Consider the following 20,857-nt stretch of genomic DNA (forward strand, 5'->3'; position numbering starts at 1 on the left):
ACTAGTGTGGGTGGACGCTACGGAGAGGGGTCTCATCAATCCGGTTCCCATCAACACTAGGATCAATCGCGGGAATATGCTGGCCGGGACCTGATTTCTCTAGAAGGATGATGACCCCAGAATGTCGCTATGCACGCCATTAGTCGAGCATTATGCAGAGTTGCTTGTTCGCCATTCTTAGAAGATATCAAATGGGCCCCTATGCCGAGCAGATTTACGCGGCCTCCGTTCAACTCTTATGATAGAAAAACGGACCTGGTAGAGCACGTAAGCCATTATATCAAGATAATGTCTTTGCACACTTATAACGATGCACTAATGTGTAAGGTGTTTCCTTCGAGTCTCAACCCACTGCTTTAAGATGACTCAATTGGTTAAGGAAAGGCTCAATTCACAGTTTTACCCAGCTGATTCAGGAGTTTGATGTTCGGTATATGACCTACAGCCAAGTGCCGTAATCGGTGGACGCCCTGCTATTAATGAAAATGGGAGCCGGGGAAACCCTTCATAGCTACATTAGCTGGTATTAGGAGCTTTACAACGAGATTGGTGGGGGCAACGAAAAAAATCGTAGAAGTACCTTTCGATTGGGAGCCCTAGGATTCCAAATTGTGAGAGTCATTGACAAGGAGGCCTCCCAAGGATGTGAGGTAGTTGATGAGATGTATTGAAGAATATAAACAGTTAAAGGATGACCGGCAACAGAACAAAGGTAAGGCTCCAATCATAAGTCATCCACAACAAGGGGTTTTTTAGTTAAGGCCCCGAAAGGATTTGAGAATTCAGGAGCCGGGAGCACAGATGGGTGAAGTGAATGTGACGTTCAAGGAGCTGATGCATAGGATTATGGATTGGATCAAGAATGAGCCGTACTTTCGGTGGCCAAACAAGATAGAAGGTGACCCGTTGAGGAGAAATTAGAACCTGTATTGTACTTACCATAGAGATAGGGGGCATACCACCGAACAATGCTGAGTATTAAAAGATCATTTAGAGCAATTGGTGAAGGCGGGGTACTTGAAAGAGTTCGTGTTGGACCTAAGGAATTAAGAAGCCAAGTAAGGTGCTCGACCTCGGGGGAATCCTCTCCCACCTCCATTGGGAGTGATAGAGGTCATCCACACAACTTCAAGGGGTACCCCAATGTCCAAGAGGAGAGGGGTATTGGTCGTGGCGCTGGTAGAATATTGTTTGGGCGAATAGCCTTTCGAGAAGAAGATGAAGTTCACTCAGGAGTCCATTGCTTTCAATGACGATGATCTAGAAGGGATAATTCAGCCGCATAACGATGCTTTGGTGGTTACAGCCCTGATAAATGGTTTTATAGTGAAGAAGGTTTTGATAGATCAGGGGAGTGGTGCTGAAGTGATGTACCCCGACCTGTTCAGTGGGCTGGGTCTAAAGAATGAAGATCTCTCCAAGTACGATACGCCCATGATCGGGTTTAACGGACGGATGGTGATTTCAAAGGGACATATTTCGCTTCTTCTGAATATGGAAGGTAAGGAAGTAATGTTGACATTTATAGTGGTTGCTTCATTTTCTCTGTATATAGCGATCCTAGGAAGGCCGTGGATTCATGCAATGAGGGTAATTCCGTCCAACTTACATGTGAAGGTTAAGTTCTGCACCGAGCAAGGTATTGCTATAGTAAGAGGAAACCAGTAAATGGCCAAGCAGTGTTTGGTAGCCGCTGTTAACCGAGAGATCAAACAGAAGGAACCAGCCGAGGAGGTCCCCTTATAGCAATTATAGGAGCCCCAAGGGGAAATAGGGGCCAACTGTGTCGAGGATTTGGTATGGGCAAGGATGCTACCGGATGATGATAGGAGTTTTCACATAGGGACAAGTATAAAGTACGAAGATAGAGTAGAGATGCTGTTATTTCTTGTACAAAATGTGGTCATATTTACGTGGAACCCGTATGAAGTGCTCAGGGTGGATCCTGAGTTCATAGTTTGCAAGCTTCACATGGACCCATTGTTCCCTCCCAAGAAGCAAAAACCGAGGAGATTGGCTAAGGAGCACGTCGAAGCTGTCAAGCAAGAGGTTAAGAGGTTGAAAGAGGCCGGGGCAATATAGGAGATATTCTTTCCAGAGTGACTTGCAAATACTGTGGTGGTAAAAAAGAAGAACGGTAAATGGAGGGTTTGTGTTGACTTTACTGACTTGAATCAAGCGTGCCCAAAGGACCCATTCCCCATTCCAAAGATCGATCAACTGGTAGATGCCACGTATAAGCACCCGAGGATGAGCTTTTTGGACGCTTTTCAAGGTTATCATTAGATTGCCCTAGCCGCCAAGGATCAAGAGAAGACGACATTCAATTCCCTTGATGCTAGCTACCACTATACCGTGATGTCGTTTGGGCTAAAGAATGCCGAGGCCACTTATCAGCGGATGATGACGAGGATGTTTAGGGATAAGATTGGGAGTACGATTGAGGTGTACATTGATGATATGGTGGTCAAAAGCAAACGGGAGGCACGACATATTGGCGATCTTGAAGAGGTGTTCAAAGTGCTCCAGCAACACAAGCTACGCCTCAATGCTGATAAGTGTGTTTTCAGAGTGGAGGCTGGCAAGTTCCTGGGGTATTTGATCACTAACCAAGGAATAGAAGTCAACCCTGATTAGATTGAAGTTGTGAAGTGCCTTAAGCAGCCGAGCAATCCAAAGGAAGTACAAGTACAGACCGGTATGTTAGCTACCCATAATCGGTTTATTTCCAAGTTTGCTGATCAGTGCCGACTGTTTTACTAGCTTTTGAAGAAGTGGAAGGGATTCCAGTAGAGCGAGGAGTGTGAAAGGGCTTTCTAGGACCTGAAGGAGTATTTAGTATGGGCACCTATGTTGACAGCCCCAGAGCCCAATGAAGACTTATTTATGTATCTCTTAGTGTTTGAGCATGCTGTGAGTGTTGTGCTACTAAGGAATCAGGGTGTACAACTGCTAATATACTGTGTCAGTAAAACATTGGTCAACCCCGAGACGAGATATTTGCCTCTGGAGAAGTTGGTGTTAGCATTAGTTCATGCCATTAGGAAGCTGCCCCATTATTTTCAAGCTCATACCGTCAATGTATTGATCGAGTATATCCAACAGTCATTGTTGAAGAGATCTTATTTCACGGGCAAAATAGCCAAGTGGGGAACTCGGTTGGGCTCTTTTGACATCAAATACAAACCTAGGAGCTCAGTGAAGGGTTAGGTTCTTGCTAACTTTGTCGTAAAGTTTTGCCTAAGAGGAAGGATGGAGATAGTTTGTCACCTAGAAGTCCTCCCATGGAAGGTGTTTGTGGACGGTGCATCCAGCGCATTAGTAGCTGGGGCTGGAATTGTAATCATCACCCCAGAAGGAATAAAGCTAGAGCATTCTTTTAGGCTAGGTTTTAGGGCTTCTAACAACGAAGCCGAGTATGAAGCCTTACTTGCCGGATTAAGAGTTGCCTCGGACCTAGGTGCTACGGAGGTAGAGGTCTACTCGAATTCTCGATTGGTGGTTAACCAAGTACAGGGGAGCTTTGAGGCTAAGGATCCTCGAATGATGGAGTACTTACGGTTGGTAAAGCAGACTATGGACTACATTCTGAGTGTGAGAGTGGTTTAAGTGCCACTACAGCTGCCTAGCCAACGACTCTTCGGTTTTGTAAGAAAAGAAATGAACGTCCTCAAACAAGAGGAGGCTATGCACCAAACTCTGGGCAACCCACCCCTCTTCGCCCTACGCCCATGTTCTAACACTGGCAAACATCAATAGAGGCTCGTCACTAAGTTTGAAAGTAGTCTGCTAGCCTGCCTCGACTTGAGAGGAAGATGCCATGTTGGTCCTGACATGGGCAGTGGGTTGAGGACCACCAGTCGACTCCCGAATTATGATCCCACTAGATACCCTAGGAGGGGTCCTCGAGGGAGCGTCACTTAGAACACTTGGTGGTTGGTTGGCAGTGCACTACCTTTTTATGGTACGGTCGACAGGAGGAGGGGGAGTCGGATCCCTGCCTTGAGACTGCTAAGGCTGAGTTGTAGGGCGGGTACCGGGCAAAAACCGATCGATGGTCATTGTACGTTTGGTCACCATCTCGTCGCCTTGACCGACCTCCGCTTCCGAAGAATTAACTAACTCAGCTACCGCTGACTCAACTACTTGAATTGAGGCTTCACGCTCTCCAATGGGTACGTGGACTCTGTGATTTTGGGATACGAGATCAGTTGAGGTATCCCTTACTGGTGCAAGAGAGTCTGCGGTAGTATACTAGAGGCCAAGGTCTCGAGCTTCACCAACGGTTAACTGTGGAGGAAGGAGATTGGCGTGTCGTATGTCTATGTACAACAGCAACGAGCTATCCACCGGTAAAGCTTGTCCAAAGGGCTACCAAGTAGTGTAGACGAGAGTGTAGCCGAGTATAAGGTGCGACGCTTGGAGTTTCCCATGTAAATTCACAAATATTTCGGACCAGAGCACGAAGTTCAAATCTTTCACGTGCACTACTCTAATGTTCGGCTAAAACCTTCTACCATTTGTAGTAAAATAATACAAGAAATGGTTAGTGCCTGTTTAAGCAAAACAATCACAAGGAAAATACGAATAAATGAATAAAAGTTGTTGACACCCTATTTTGCAACCCGCATTTAACCTCACATGGAGGGTAAAAGGGTAATTTCACCTTGGAAATATGCATCTTGATTATGATCATTAGATCCTTAATCTCATTTCACCAAAATGATCTTGATGTTGTAATGATTAAATCAACTGGTCATAAGCCCGAATCGGACCACCAAATTGAAAGCTATCATCAAATCAAGTTTTAATGACTAAGATGCATCATCACAAATTAAGTCCGACTATATGTGATTATGAATCATTGATTTCAATTTATTATAAGCATAATCAATTTGAGATCAATGATGTGTCATAATTTGATTGATTAGAACTACATTATATAGTAGGGTTGCACATACCTAATTAACTAGATAGTTAAATATTAATTATTCAATAAGTAATTTGTGCAATTATCTTTTAATTAGAGTAATTTGGAACCATTTAAGTCTGAAATGGGAGTGATTGGAGCCATTCAATGTTAATTGGGAGCTAATTTGGGACCTATTAATGTTAATTGTGCTGAAACCATTTTCTAACAAATGACCTCTGCTCACTATTTTATCAATATCTCTCAGAATATTTTGAATCTGTGAATGAGGTTAATTTTCCTAAAAACTAGACATCTGGGGCTTCAATTTGAGCACAAGAATGAGACAATTCCGATCAAAATTGAATCAGATATGATTTTTAGAAGTTGGCTTTACATGCTGTTACAGCAGCTACGGGAAAACCGAACTTTGTTTGCTCCTCACTCTCATCAATCTCCACATTTAATGCACCAAATTTCCCCAAAGGCTAAAATGAGGTCTAGGTTCATGATTCTTTGTCAATCCTCATTAAATGACATTCCATTCATATTTTCTCCATCACTACTATATAAACCCCTCATCTCCTTCATTTCAAGACCAAAAAAAAAAAAAAAACTCCTCTCTCTTCTCTTCTCTTGAGTTCTAGTGAAGTTGAGTAGCCTTGTCATATCTTGGTCTTCTTGAGACTCAAGGTATTCAGTGAGACTCACTCTCCCTCTCCCTCTCCTAACTCTTCTTTTCCTCCACCCTTAGGACCTCCATCAAGAGTCTCCTCTTCTACTATATGGATCTTGCATGAAGGTATAATCTCCTTCCCTAACTGTTTGTTTATGTTGCCATGATGAGAATTTAAGATTAAAGTATGATAATTCCCTTGAATATGTTTGAATGTTCTTAATTGTTGTTATGTATTCTTCACATGTTCTTGGTTGTTTATCGCATGTTCATGCATATCACTAGATTTAATTTTAAATCCACATAAAAAAATATGAAAAACATGTTTGTTTAATAATTCTTTCAAATCCTTGAATCTAGATTATCACTATCCACACACATTCACTAGAATTTATTTTTCAATACAAATGCAATGTTTAATAAATTTAATTAGAGTTTATCACATGCACACACATTAAATTCAACATGCAAATTGATTGATAACATATTGGATGATGTGATATGAATGTTGGCCACCATAGTCTAGAAGACCGGTTTCACCGGGCAAGGTGGGTGCCTAACACCTTCCTGCCTTGTAACATAGCCTCCAAGCTTAGGTCAAGGGTTAGTAAATCAAATGCTTATCCATGTAATTTTCGATTTTTAGATTGTAACTAGGAAATAGAGCCATGTACTTTATCTTAGATTGTATCTAGGACCAAAGCCATGTAATTTTCCTATGATCAATGTAAATTCAATTTCAAATTAATAAAATGAGGAATTTTTCAATTATGGTTTTCTTATTTTTCCAATAATTAAATAAGTGGCGACTCCATTGTAAAACTCTTAATCTAAAGGGAAAAATATAACTAGTCGAATCTCCATTTTGAGAGGCAATAACACGACTCCACCCATTCACGTGGGTTTGGCTCAACATTCCATAAAAAGGGGCCAGGGGCGCAGTCTCTCACAAAAGTGCTCGGTACTGACTAACTTCACGCGATGATAGTAGGTAGGGGAGCTCGTCGGCAAGCCAGTTGCCACTCACCCTAACGTATTCCCTAGCTGAGTTTCTGTTAGAATCGGGTAGGCATGAAATAAGCCGTACTCGTACATCCCTAGCCTTTAGACTTGAGATTGTCACATAAACTATACATAAAGTTTATATCATGGTGATTTAACTGTAACCTGTATATCTGATTTAACCTACTGACGCAACTTACGACTTGGTAAAAACTGGGAGGAAGTTGGTCATGACACAAACCATAAAACCTAAGAGTACTAAGTAAGAGAAGGTCCACGGGAAACCTAACCTCTCCCTCTAGGATAGCCATCAAAGGGAAAAACGCTGTGTTGGACCCAAAACGACGATGGAGAGCAATGTTGACCTCATGGCAATAAGCCACATCCACATCCCCAGGGATGTTGAAAACCTCTCTAAAGTTAGCTAAGGACGCCTCAGTGGACAAAAGATGGGAAAATCCCATTCTTAAACTCTAAAATGAAGGAAAAAATTGAAAGAGGAAGGAGTAGAGAAACTTACTGTGGGCTTTAGAAAGGGGTGATCTTGATTGAAGGATTTATGCACGGGGGAAGAATGCTCGGCAAAGAGAAATTTTGGAGAGTAGGAAAGCAAAAAATGATCTGAGGAAAGAACATGGACTATTTATAGGATAGGAGCATTTAATGGGGGAGAGAGGCGAGAAAAACCTTCTGAATTCTTTTTGTAATCCCCACACGCGCGACCTCATTTTGGGAATCGCCAAGTTATGATGGCGGTTAATCCTGTCACCCTAGCGTAACGCCCCTTTTTAGAGCGCATTAATGACCATCCTATCCATTCAGTATCTGACGTCTGGGCTTCCCGAGAGATCTTTGGCCCTTGTCATCCTTGATTCGTTCTTGGGATCTGGACACGAATCAAGGGGGGGCTATTGTACAAGACAGGGCCCCGGGTCCATTGTTCTTAGGACCCTAGGCTTGTGGTGCCGCACAAGGCAAGGCCCCAAGCCCGTTGGGCCTTGGGCCCTAGCCTTGTGATATAATGTACGACCCTATCCCTGTTGACCTATGGCCTTGACCCGGGCGCACCTCGAAGTAAACCTGAATCCACTATCTTGAAAAAATCGAAGTTCATACAATAAGATTTACAAGCCCTCACGCTCGACTTCTTATTGCTACCCATCAGTAGAACTTACTGACACGACCACGTACAAGCTCCGAATCCATGGACTCCTTCTTTCTTGGATTCACCACCAGATACAAGCACACCTGCTTGTGTTTCTTTAAGCTTCAATGGTAGCAACTGAGTTGATCATCAAGGTGTAGATAATATCTCCTCCTTGAAAACCTTAAGTTTGTGTAAAGAAAAACTCCTGTAGATCTCACAAGAGATTTACACAAACAGCAATATGAGCAACACTAAAACGTGGCTAGAGTTTGCCTTTTATACTTAGGACAAATTAGAAAACCCTAAACGTTTTAAACAAACTAGGGCTGAGTTGGAATTCTGCAAAAAAAACGCATTCTGCCCGAGATTCGATCGATCGAGCCTAAACTTCGATCGATCGAGCCAGGCCGAAATGCATAGTAACTTCTGCATCAGCTCGATTCCAACTTTACATAAAATATACAACTTTGAGCAAGTCTAAACACTACTAAATATATTGTTTTGATCATGGTTTGCCAACAATACACATTAGAGTTCTAAATACATAAAAACCTAAGTCTTTAGAACCTAACAGGGTCAACCCAACCCAACCCGACCCTCAACCCAATTGACCAGCAACTCGATTAACCCGTTTAAAAATGACTTGTTTGACTCACAAATCTGATTGACCCGCCCGTTTTGCCACGTCTAAGTAATACTAGTGCTTTAAACCAAGTCTATAATAATATTATATAACCATAGTATAACTACAAAAGGGCCTAACTTTTGTAGTTGTAGACTGGAGTTATAAACAGCAGACACTAGATACACACAACCAATGTAGGATAAATATCCCTATTGTTTTTTTTTAGTAAACAGTAATACTTATTATAACACACACAAAAATAGTAATACTAGTGTTATAAACATTTATTTTTTTGCTAAACAACTCAAAAGTGTTATAAATAGCTTAAGCGTTGAATTTACCTTTAATAATCTTTGGGTTTCTTTCTTAATTTTTACTTGTAATTAAATACTAAGTGGTGACTCTATTTGCAAGTCTTTCAATTTATGAGGATGATATCTACACTAAAATTGCCACAATGAAATTTTCTATTGTAGGACCCAAATAATTAAGGCTTAATTTTTTTTTTTGAGAGATAATTACAATATACCACTAACCCTCAGTTTGATCACAATTCTCACATAGAATATTCATTTCATTTCCCACTCCCTTTTAGTATTCCTCACAAAACTGTAAGCAATATTCATTTCTTTAATGAAATAATTGTAAAATAGTGATTTAATCCCTATTTTAGAAAAATAAAAATAAAAGATGAATGTTTTGTTTGTTTTAGCAATAATGTTTCTAGAAAATCAGTTATTTTCTAAAAAACTATCTTATTTTCCTAAGTTTATTAGCAACCTTAAATAAGTTGAAAAACAATCTCTTATTTAGTTTACTGTAAAATAGAATTGTTTTCAAAAAAAAAAAAAATTAGTAGAAAACAATCTTTTAAAATAAGCCATACTTTTTATGTTGACTAAATATAGTTTTTATTCGACTCATTTATTCTAATGTTACCAAACATTGGAAAATACAGAAAACTATCTTTACAGAATGTTTTCCATCGAAACAAATAGAACATTCCAGGGTATATATGTTATTGGTTATCCCTATCTTTCATTTCCATTTTTTCTTTTATAAGCATATATTTCTTTTTTCCCATTCTTTATTTTATAAACTTTCAAATACACTAGAGTTAATACACCATATTCAGATATTCTCTTCCTTCATGGCCTACTCATTTCATTTCATTATTTTATAAATTTCCAAATATAGTGTCAAGGAATATGAAGAATTATTAAAACTTCACCATCGACATGAATGTCCCTAATTTTGTTTATATTTTTGGGATGAATTTTAACTAGAGTTGTTTTTAATTACTTAATTTGATTGAAAGAGTTATTTCTTTCTTTTGGGGGTCTCATTTGATACGTGACAATTTTTAATTGCCGTTAATGACACAATTCGACTTACATTATTGCATGCTATAGTATTATTCACTATTAGCACTCCATTTAAATTAAAAATAATTTAGTGATAAATTTTATAAATTATGATCAACAACTAATTTAACCGGAATGTTTCTCAAAAAAAAAAAAAAAAAAAAAACTAATCTAACCGGAAGAAATAGAATCATCTTCTGAATCCACTTTTTTGATAGGGCAATTTGTTTTAAAGAGGAAGAAGATCGTCTGATTTTTGGGTTTGGGCCAGATTTAAATGGGGCTACTTAGTTGAACTTATGTTAGGTTTAGGCCCAAGTCATGACAAGAAATTATGCTGCTGGTGCTGGGCCTTTATATTTAAATTTTGAGTTGGAGCAATTGAACACCAATTAGTCCAATCGTTGAGATCAGTTCAAAATCAACCATAAACAAAACAGAGGGATTTGAATTAGGTTTGGCTTACCTTCAGTATTATTTTAACTAGAGGTCTCATTTTATTTTAATTACACAATGACAAGTGGTACTGGTAGTAGATTTTAATCTCCACTTTTTATTTAGTTAGTAGATGATGGGACAGTTTCTCATTAAAACAAAAGAATATTCTAGTTAAAAAAAGTACTTGAAGTAAGCCAAATCTTGTGAATTAATTGATGTCATATAAGGAGAGTCAACAATTTCTTTCCAAGTGGCACTTGATAAGAGAACTAAAATCAATAGAAAATTTAAACTTGGTAGACAAAAATAACAATTCACCAAATTTATAATGTGTAAATTGTATTTTTGCCTAAATTTTAAGTATTACCTAATTATCTTCAATAAAAAGATAACTAATCATTTATTTAAAACAACTAGATTACCTAATTATCCAAGGCATCAATACAAAGCCTTGCTTTAAAATTAAACCAATAAAGTCATGACACGGAATTAATTAAAAATAACTTCTTAAGAACCAATAACAATTAATTGATTATAATTACATTTGATCAATCTCAATTTTAAGAATGTGCACCAAATATTAAAATTTTGATTTGGCTACATCTTTTGTTCCGAAATTTGGTTAGAACTTCTAAATTTGGTTTCAATCAAGCATTTGAAAATTGAACGATCAAATTACAATTTTTTACCTTATGGAGGTTGTAAAATGTGACGTTTCCATTAAGGCAATAATTACATGAGTTGCCCAACCAGAAAGTTGACATTCTAAGTATCTATTTGTTGGCGAGCCCAATTTGAGTGTAAAATAGGCATCACTGATTTAATGAGCATTAGCTTTCCAGCTGGGGATAAGATAAGCGTTGATAACAACCGACCTTTCCAATCTTGAAGTTTTGATGCTAGTCGGTCCATTATGGGCTGAAAGAACTTCTTTCTTCTATGCCCAGTGGGCCATATGTTTACCCAAATATGGCCTTATCCATATTCAGATTGTCTCATTAGATTTTAAGTATTTTTTGGACAAATCCATCTTCTTGATTGAGGTTATGAGATGGAAAAAGATACAGTTATCACCACAATATATTGGGATATGGTTTTTGAAATAACCAAAAATAAAAACAGATACAAAAAAAAAAGGGACGACCTAATTCCTTCTATTGGGAATTATGCATTTTTTCTATAGAAACAATTCAATATATAAGTTAACTACGTAATAACTCAATAATAGAATCCATAAGTGTATTATTTTCTGAATTATTATTAAGAATGAATCAATTGTTTTTAACTAGTCTATGGATCTAGATTTTCAGCTTAATTTATAACCTATTAAGTATAATGAGTGTGATAAAAGAAGGAATTACTAATAGGTTAAGGTAATGAGTGTGATAAAAGAAGGAATTACTAATAGGTTAAGGTTGCTAAAAGGTAGACAAACAATTTCTTAAAATTGAATGCATACAAAAAACAATTGGGTTGAAGAAGCTAAGAAAAGAGAGAGAGCAAAATAGATTGAACTCAGCAAGTCTGGACGTTGGAAATTAAGAAATCAGAGAGATAGAGAAAGAGAGAAATTAAGAAGAGTCAAAGCCACTCAGGCTCACATTGGGTGAGCTCTAGGTGTGTTACTATGTTGCAAATATTTTGGAGGCTAGTGGTGACGTCTCCTTTTACCATCACCTCCAAAGTAAGCTAAAAAGAGAGTTTTTTTTTTTTTTTTTTTTTTTTTTTTTTTTTTTTTTTTTTAAGAAAAAAAATTAGGCAGCAAAAATTAAAAAATTAGAATCTCTCTCTCTCTCTCTCTCTCTCTCTCTCATAATTGTTAAAATAGTTGTCATTAAGTTTGTAAATGTCCAATTAAATTAAGTTAGTGATATATACAATTTATCACTAACAAGATTGTAACCCTATCTAAATGACTTGCAAAATTATGTTTACCTGGTGGTAGAGGAAAAAAGTACATATATTCTTTTAAAAAGTTAAAAAGTAGCTTCTTTTTCTTTTCTTTTTTGTGAAAAATTTTGAGTAGCCCAAACCCCACCAACAAGTTACCACTTACCAGCGTTTGAAAAATTTACTACAAGGTGGAAGGTGAGGCAATAAATTCAAAATTTATTAGTGAATATCTAACTAATCAAACATAGAAAAAAATAATATTAAATACATATGTAGATACCCAATGAAATGTATTGAGATTTTTTTCTTTTTTCTTTTTATAGATACAATATTATTTGAAATGTCTACTCCCTTATGATTTATGTCTATCAGAAAATATTTTTTGGCTTTTGGCATTGACGGAATTCAAATCAAAATCCTTTATTCTTCAATTAAAGATTTTATCAATTGAATAACTAGAACCCACAAAATGTAACCGAAAGATGAATTAACAAACCTTGGTCATGCATATAATCTAGTTTTCTTTCCTTTTTTTTCTTTTTCTTTTTCCCCAATTCAAGATAAAAGTATAAAGCAAATTAGAGTCATATCTACATGTGGTATGACAATTGCAAGTTTCAGTAATCCCAAAGAAAGTCTTGCAAGATCCAATGCTTTTAAGAGAAATATACCTCACAACATTCCCAGAATTATGCTATGTTTGGAAGTTTGGAGGGAGAGGAGAGTAGAGGGGAATAGAGGGGAGGAAAGTAGAGGGGAATAGTTATCCTCCACCTTATTTGGATACTTTTAAAATTAAGTAAGGGGGAGGGGAATAATTAGTCTTCTCATAGTTTGTAATTTTGTTAATATGATAAGGATAAATTTGGTAATTCATTTGGTCAAGCATTTCCATGCTCTACTCTCCCTCCAAATCTCTCCAATTTGGAGAAATTAAAAATGAGGGGTTAGAAATAGTTAGAACCCTTCAAACCCCTCCAAATCTCTTCCCTTCCTCCCTTAAAAAACATTCAAATAAGGTAATTTAACTTACTTTTTCTTCCTTTACTCCACTCCTCATCCATCCAAACAAGCTATTAGTTTGGAACTTTGGATACACCTTGGCACATGTCAAATATGTTAGAATTTTTTTTTTTGGAGAATACTAGGTATTTTTTAACACACACACATGGGAAAGGGAAGAAGGTTTTTTAAAGAAACTTACAGTGGTGTATATCAAAAAAGAAATATGTTAGAAAATAGGGAAGCCAAAGCAAAATGAATGCTTTAAAAGGAATGTTATAAGTAATCGATCACACACACAAATATCAAGGAAGTTAATTCCGTACCGTATCGGCCGGTACGGTCGGTATATACCGTGCCGGCTAGTGCACCGGTACAGATAACCCCCTTATTTCGTATCAGAAAAAATATCAATCGTACTGGCGAAATCCAGCTGTTTTGGCCAGTAAATGGATACCGGGCTGAAACACGAAAAGTCTCATTTGTAAGGAAAGAAAACAAAGAAGAAGGAGAAAAGGAAGAAGACGACGACGAAGCAAGGGTGGCGCCGTGAAGCAACTGCTTCTTCTTCTTCTTCTTCTTCTTCTTCTTCTTCTTTCCTTTTTTTCTTCTTCTCTGCCTGTCTCCCTCTCTTCTTTTTTGCTGAACTTTGTTATGTATGTGTCTGGTTTCTCACTTTCTCTTTCTTTGTTTTGTATTTGTTTTTGAAGTTTCCTAAGCTCTCCGCATGACTATAGTACACTGACACTAGCTACCTAGCATTGAAAATAATGAAAGCTTTTAATTTTTGAATAAAAGATGAGCTCTCCACGTGAAAGCTTTCCATCACTTCTTTTCAGCTTTGGCCTTTGAGCCCAACATGATGTGACATAATGTACATGTATTGCCATATTGCCATGGTATTGCAACAAATTTATATTTAGAACAATGCTAATATTATAACATTTTAAACAACTTTTGTCATAATTTGTCATGTGAGGGGTTGTAAGTGATGAAAATGTGAACCCACATACACTCACAATTTTTTTCACCCCTCACAACTTATCATATAATGAGTTGTGGTCAAAGTTAATAACTCCATCAAAAAATATAAAAAGTTACCAATGTGATATATTGAGTTATTAGAAATATAATTTTGTATATTGTATAAAATAGTAAAAAATAGCGGTAAATCCGAAACAGTACACCGATATTAACCGATATTCGAAATATATCGTACCACTGGCCAAATCGGTACAACCTCAAGTACGGTATTGACTTCCTTGACCAATATACAAGGAATATTTTATTTCTTGCTTTCTTAATAGGTCTTTAATTCAAATATTTTCCTTACATTATTTATACAACTATGGCTTTAAAATTTGTTATGAATCTTGAAAAGCTCAATAAGTAAAGTGCATCGTAATATTTTTGATAAGTGGTAAGAGAAATTATTCACAATTGTGAAGGTGATTAGTCTATAATGGTAAATGATAAGGTGATATCAGTAGTGGATCCTAATGAGAACTAACAAAAATCTATTAACTCAATTATTGTGAAAATTATTGTGTATATATAGCTTTACTCAATTATTTAGTATATTTGGTATAGTACATCTTTTGTTCATATAAATGCATGTTTTATATGTGGAACCTATAAGTGATTAGATTCTAGATGCTAGACCTATATGTGGGATTCATATTTATATAAGAAAAATGTGTGGTACTTCAGGTATATTGAATTAGGGAGGAGGAATTTGAACCTAGATTCTCTTTATAAAGGAGATCTTATGATGCCAATAAAATACATATTGACAAGTTGGGTGTAACACATGACATTAATTTACTTGACATAAAATTCAAAAGGTCACAAGTATTAACCAAAGGAAATCCCATAATATCACTAAACTATAAGTATTTTGACATGCACCGAATAATCTGACAAGTTGTTAAGCATAACAATGTCCCACTAGAAAGTTGATCAAGTTATATTGTCTATATTTTGGCAAGCCCACTTTGTTGTTTTTTTTTTTAGATAGACACTAACTAGGGAGGTGAGATTCGAATTACAAACGTAAACTACAAGGAATGCCATACAAACTGAGTTATCACTTGCAAGTTGCAACTACTTTAAAAATTCAAAGCAAGATAGTCTATAAATACAAAATACACTGTAACGAGCATTACCTTTCCAGTTTGGGATAACAAACGAACTTTCCAGTCTTGAAGTTTTTATGCTACTCAATGTGGACTAAACAAACTCCTTTCTTCTTTGCCCAATTGGCCATATGTTTACCAAAATATGGCCTAATTTATATTTAGATTGTCTCATTATATTTGTAGTATTTATTGGACAAATCCATCATCTTGACTGGGGTTATGAGATGTAAAAAGTTACATTTATCACCACAATATCTATACATGCATGGGATATGGTTTTTAAAATCACCAAAAATAAAAACAGATAAAAAAAAAAAAAGGACTATGTCATATTCTCCTTCCTTCTATTAGGCATGAAAGTATTACAGACCAAAAAATAGAAAGAAAAAAAAAAAAAAGCAGTATCACACATGATGCAGCCATTGACGCTTTGGATTTTGTAGCCATTGATGCCATTAAAACAAAAATGGCTGTGATAGCATTTGGTGACCTTAGGACACATATGTCTATTACAATGGAAAATTATTAAGTTTTTCCTGAATATGATTAAATGTTGCTTCCTCTTCTTATATTTATAGTGAAGACCATATTATCATACTCTAGGAGTACCTAATAATTATTCTATTACAACTGTCCCACGATAAAAGTGGGGGATGAACCTAAAAGAACTTGGGAATTCTCAATGACAGGCAGTGATGACAGGCCTTGCACTTTTGGAATTGTTAACATCAGGGGGTGGGGATGGGAGCATGGTGAGTGCCAATATTCCACTTATTGCAGCTGCAATAGCGCCCACCACGAATGCTGGTAGATTACCACCTCCGAATAAGGAATCCCAGGGTCCACTAGTAACCGATACAATCATCTATTAAAAAAAAAAAAAAAAAAGTGAAAGGTGAGGTCATGAATTCAAAATTTATTAAACAAATACTAACTAATCCAAAAAAAATATTATATAAGATAAAAGCTGAGGTCGGGCATTTAAAATTTATTAAAAACACCATTAAATACATATGTGTTGATTGGAAGATTTAAAAAAAAAAAAAAAAGATATAATAATATCTAAACTGCCCCCTCCGTTGTGATATATATGTTTAGTGTAGGAAAAAATCGGATTAAAGTATCTATTTAACAACAAAAAAAAAAACTTTATGAGTTGAAGTAACTAGAACCTGGGTAATGTGACTGAAAAATAAAAGATAAAAGAATAAAGCAAACTGAAGTGAAATCTACCTGAGGTATCACGATTGAAAGATTCAGAACTCCCAAAGAAAGTCCTGCAAAGATCCAACACTTATAAGAGAAATATACCTCAAAGCAATCAAAGAATTAGTTTGGATATATATATAGGATAAAAGAAACCATACCTTGGCCCGCGCCTGATGTGCTAGAAAATATGGAAGCTAAAGCGAAAGGAATGCTATAAGTCACCTGCACCAATATGCAAGGAATGTTTTATTTATTTTTCTCTCAACAAATAGTTCCTTTATTTGAATATTGTCCCTACATTAATTCATATAACTCTAGCTTTAACATTTATTTTGAATCTTAAAAAGTAACATGTTTTTTCCCTTTATTTTATTTTATTTTATTTATTTATAATTTAATAGTTGAGAAAGAGGGAAGTATTGAATTATTATTATTTTTAAATTTAATTATTAGAATGATGGTTGGTTTGAATTTTGATTCTGTTTGGTAATCTCACTAAAATACAGATCTTCTGGCATGCACTAAATAATTTTAGCGTAACATAATGACATTAATTAATTTGACATAAAATTCAAAAAGTGACAAGGATTAAGCGTTAAATTCCAAAAACTATAGATCTCTCTGTCTCCCTCTTTCATGTCAAAGAATTGTAACGTAAACGCAATCATCATTATCAAAATGAATTACAAATTAAATAATAGAGGAGAGAGAAAGAAAAGGCAAAGTGTGGCTCACAAAGTAGGATGGGGCCAAAAATAGAAATCGGGAGGAAGTGAGAAAAAGAATTGTAACACATCTAGAGAACATGCAAAGATAACAAGAATCAACAAAGAAAGAAAGAAAGAAAAATGATATTACAAATTTGGATCGACATCTTGTGCAATATCAAATGATCTCTAATCTAATGGAAGCTATAAAAGTTAATTTTTTAACTTTTTTTTTATTTGTCATATTGGATTTGGATCTAATTACATCCGGTGTTGATGTACGAGATCTCAATCTTACAAATCTTACCCAAAAAAAAAAAAAAAAAAAACTTAATAAAGTGATGTAGTAAGCATATAATTTTTTTTTTTTTTTGGAGAAACTAGTAAGCATATAATTGGTACTATTTAAACACCATGATAAATGATTGTTAAATTTATTTATTTTTAATAATAAATGGCATTAATTTATAAGATTTATATAATAAAATTAATTTATATTATCTTTAACATCACCTAGAAAAGAATTATTATTATCATTGTTGTGTTGGGTAAGAGCAATTATTATATGCATTGATTATGTACTATCATAGTGTGTAGATGCACAATCATGTAGGATCCACATATTATGATAAGTATAAACTTTTTATGGAAAATTTTTTTAACTTTTTGACAATTTTTTACTTTTTTATTAAATTTATATTAATTTTTTTTTTAAAAAAATTATCCATTAATAAATTTTCTAAGAACATTCATGACAAATAGATATATGTCGGTCACTTAAAGGTCTTAAAGTTCAACTTGTACTTGTATGTTTCTCTAGAAAAAAAAAAAAAAAGTTCAACTTGTACTTCAAAGTGATTTTGACTAAGGAGAAATATCTCTTGAAACCTATTACTCACAATATTGTGGGACCCATGCATGCTGCAAGAAAAATGTCTCATAAAACAATCTTAGTGGATAATTTTTATAACAAAAGCAATTCAAATGTCTAATTCTTCAACTATGACAAAATATCCCCCTCAAAAAAAACAAAAACTATGACATAATAAATATATGCAATGCATGAGATGCGTTTTATATGGAGTAGAAATGCTTAATTACCGCTTGCGGTACACCCAACACCGCGAAGAGAGCCAAAGCGCCGGCCTTAATGCCTCCCGGTGGTGTCGTCGCCACCGGATGACCATTGCGAGCCTTCTCGGCCAACTTGGTAACCAACACAGTCATGGCCAAACACGCAGCTAGCAAGAAATTAGCAATAGCCCAAAAACGCTTCACTCCCCCGACCCCACGCGCCAAGTGCTCCACCCCTAAAGATGTGAAACCCAACACCACAGAGTTAAGCATCAACCCCAATGCACCAGTGCGTACACCCACGTTGTACAAGTCCAGCAGCTTTCCTTTCGCAGTAGCATCACCTCCAAACACCTCTCTCCCCATCCAATCAGTGTCAAATAGAAGGAAAGGGAACCATGCAATCCAGTTGAAACATGTCACCAAGAGCAAAATCCGCATGGGTCTTTTAAGCTCTTTGAAAGCCCCCACCATTTCACCAAAACATGGTACTTTAACAACCTCTTCTGCAGAATCTACTTCTGGTTCTGAAAAAGTTTTTTCTTTCACCAGAGTGAGAGCCAATGTGGTCAAAGTTAACAACAATGCAATAGAGATGAAAAAACAAGTCTTGAGATTTGCACAATACTCATCACAAGCTTTAGTGTGTGTGAAAGGCAAAATCGTGTAGAGTTTTTTGAGTGAACCAGCAGTATAGCCTAATACGTTACCAACAGCCATGAAGAAAGAGAACAAATTATTGGCTATACGCATTCTTTTCTGGTCATTTGCGGAAAGATCAGCTAGAAAAGCACGACATGGACCTTGTAACATGTTGTTAGCAACATCAAGGATCCAAAACCCAACCACAAACACAACGATTGCACGTGGCTTCGAGGTTTTGTTTAAGGAATCACCAGAGAGGTGACCAAAGTCAGCAGCATATCCGATGAGGAAAACAGCGGCGGCGACGAGGGCAGCTCCGGCGGCAATAAAGGGTCTACGGCGACCGAAACGAGAGGTGGAACGGTCGCTGTAATAGCCAACTATGGGTTGAACAAGCATGCCGGAGATAGGACCACAGAGCCAAATGAAAGCAGCCCATTTGTGAGGAATACCCAAAAGCTGAACATATGGGGTCAACAAAGATAGCTGTAGAGCCCATCCAAATTGAATCCCAGCTGCTATTGAAGACACCAGAAAGATATTCCTCACGGGACTCGCTTTGCTTTCAGAACTAGCTCTTTCAACTTCCATGGCAGAGAAGAGACTGTTTTCTTAGATTTTGTTTGTGTGTGAGTGAGAGAGTCTGGTATGTGCTTGATACAAATTTATATTTGAGTGTGGAGGCAATTGAGGCCGGTGGGCTTTGCTAATTTTGTGCCTTATCCATTTAACTTTACAGTTTACAATGAAAACACTGTCACTGCCTACGCGTGTATCACTGTATTAAAGACTCTTTTCCTTTTATTTCGACAGTAAATTGTGTAGTTCTTGGTTTCTCCATATTTGAATTTATGAAGGGGTCCACATTTTAATAAATGATACTATATAGATATAAAGATATAGGTTCGGAAGAAAGGCTTAATTTCTTTCCTAGGTCTTTTTTAGTGTTTTTTTTTTTTTTTTGGTGAGAATCTGGTCTTTTTTAGTGTTGACAGAAAAAAGCTTGCTTTACTATCATCATAGGATTACATATGAGTGTCTAAATTGATACTTCCCATAACTATATATTTTTAAAACTAATTCTATTAAATTAAATAAATGGTAGATATATGTTAGGAATATATATAGTATTTCTTCCAGAGATCTTTTGGGTTGTCATGAATCTTGTTCAGTAGCATGGGTAGGGTATGATAATTTGTTTTATTTATCATCTTCATTGTTACTTCCAAAAACCATATGCAATGTTGTACTTTTAAAACTATTTCTAACAACTCATCTTGACTAATATAATATTTATCTGTATTTATCTGTATACGGTATATCTATATGATATATCTATACGTTTTTTTTTTTTTTTTGAAAATCTTTATTTCATTAAAAGCTTTTGACTTTATCCCTAACTTTTTCTAATGTTACAAGATAAGTTTTTGAAAACTCGCACTTTTCGAGACTATTTGGTTTAAATTTTTGGCAAAACTACAATGCTAAGACAAGAGTACTGTTCACGCATTGTAGAGCACTGTTTATAGATTAAAAAATATTAAAAATTGGTCCCATAGTATTATTCACACATTTACAAATTATTTTACTATAGTGTTTTCAGTTTTCAGTTTCACTAAAAATAAGTTGTATCCAAACGGACCCTAAGCATTTTTGGTTCCTCAAGTTTCAAATGAACTCTATTAGTCCCTAAAGTTTAAAAAATGAGCTCTATTAGTCCCTCTATTAACTTCTATTAGTTTTATTATTCATGTGTCTAACGAAACAATGATGCAACTTTTTTTAATAACATGAAAAATACAATATTAGTTATCAAAAAACAATATTGCCACATCATATTTATTTATATTAATTCATTTTTGTTTTGAAAACTAAAAATTAAATATAATTAAAAAGAAAAAGATTAAAACCTAAACAGCCAATTCTCAAAAATCCCCATTCTCATCGTCCATTCCAGATTTCTTTCACACCGCCAACCTTAATCTTGAATCGCACTGTTAATCTCATCGATGTGTCATTATACTCTTT

At 35.8% G+C, this 20,857-nt stretch overlaps 1 protein-coding gene across 1 annotated transcript; it reads right to left on the reverse strand.

Annotated features, from left to right (window-relative positions):
* Window positions 1–15,737: 15,737 nt before the first annotated feature.
* LOC115975423 (sucrose transport protein SUC2-like) lies at window positions 15,738–19,620 on the reverse strand. Its single transcript, XM_031096190.1, has 4 exons — window positions 18,212–19,620; window positions 16,562–16,625; window positions 16,428–16,471; window positions 15,738–16,059 (listed from the first exon to the last, which is right to left on the reverse strand). Exons 1-4 carry the CDS (start codon window positions 19,418–19,420, stop codon window positions 15,874–15,876), a joined length of 1,503 nt encoding a protein of 500 aa, XP_030952050.1. The 5' UTR covers window positions 19,421–19,620; the 3' UTR covers window positions 15,738–15,873.
* Window positions 19,621–20,857: the final 1,237 nt, after the last annotated feature.

This window comes from Quercus lobata, chromosome 2, assembly GCF_001633185.2.
Source record: "Quercus lobata isolate SW786 chromosome 2, ValleyOak3.0 Primary Assembly, whole genome shotgun sequence".
In the NCBI taxonomy this organism is placed as follows: Eukaryota; Viridiplantae; Streptophyta; class Magnoliopsida; order Fagales; family Fagaceae; genus Quercus; species Quercus lobata.

Bases quoted from the DNA above. Each gene is read 5' to 3' on its own strand.
- LOC115975423 (XM_031096190.1), bottom strand. From the start codon at position 19,420: ATGGAAGTTGAAAGAGCTAGTTCTGAAAGCAAAGCGAGTCCCGTGAGG. The intron at 16,472-16,561 runs GTATGGTTTCTT...GGATCTTTGCAG, and splicing joins CACATCAGGCGCGGGCCAAG to GACTTTCTTTGGGAGTTCTG. The intron at 16,060-16,427 runs GTAGATTTCACT...TTTTTTTAATAG, and splicing joins TTTCAATCGTGATACCTCAG to ATGATTGTATCGGTTACTAG.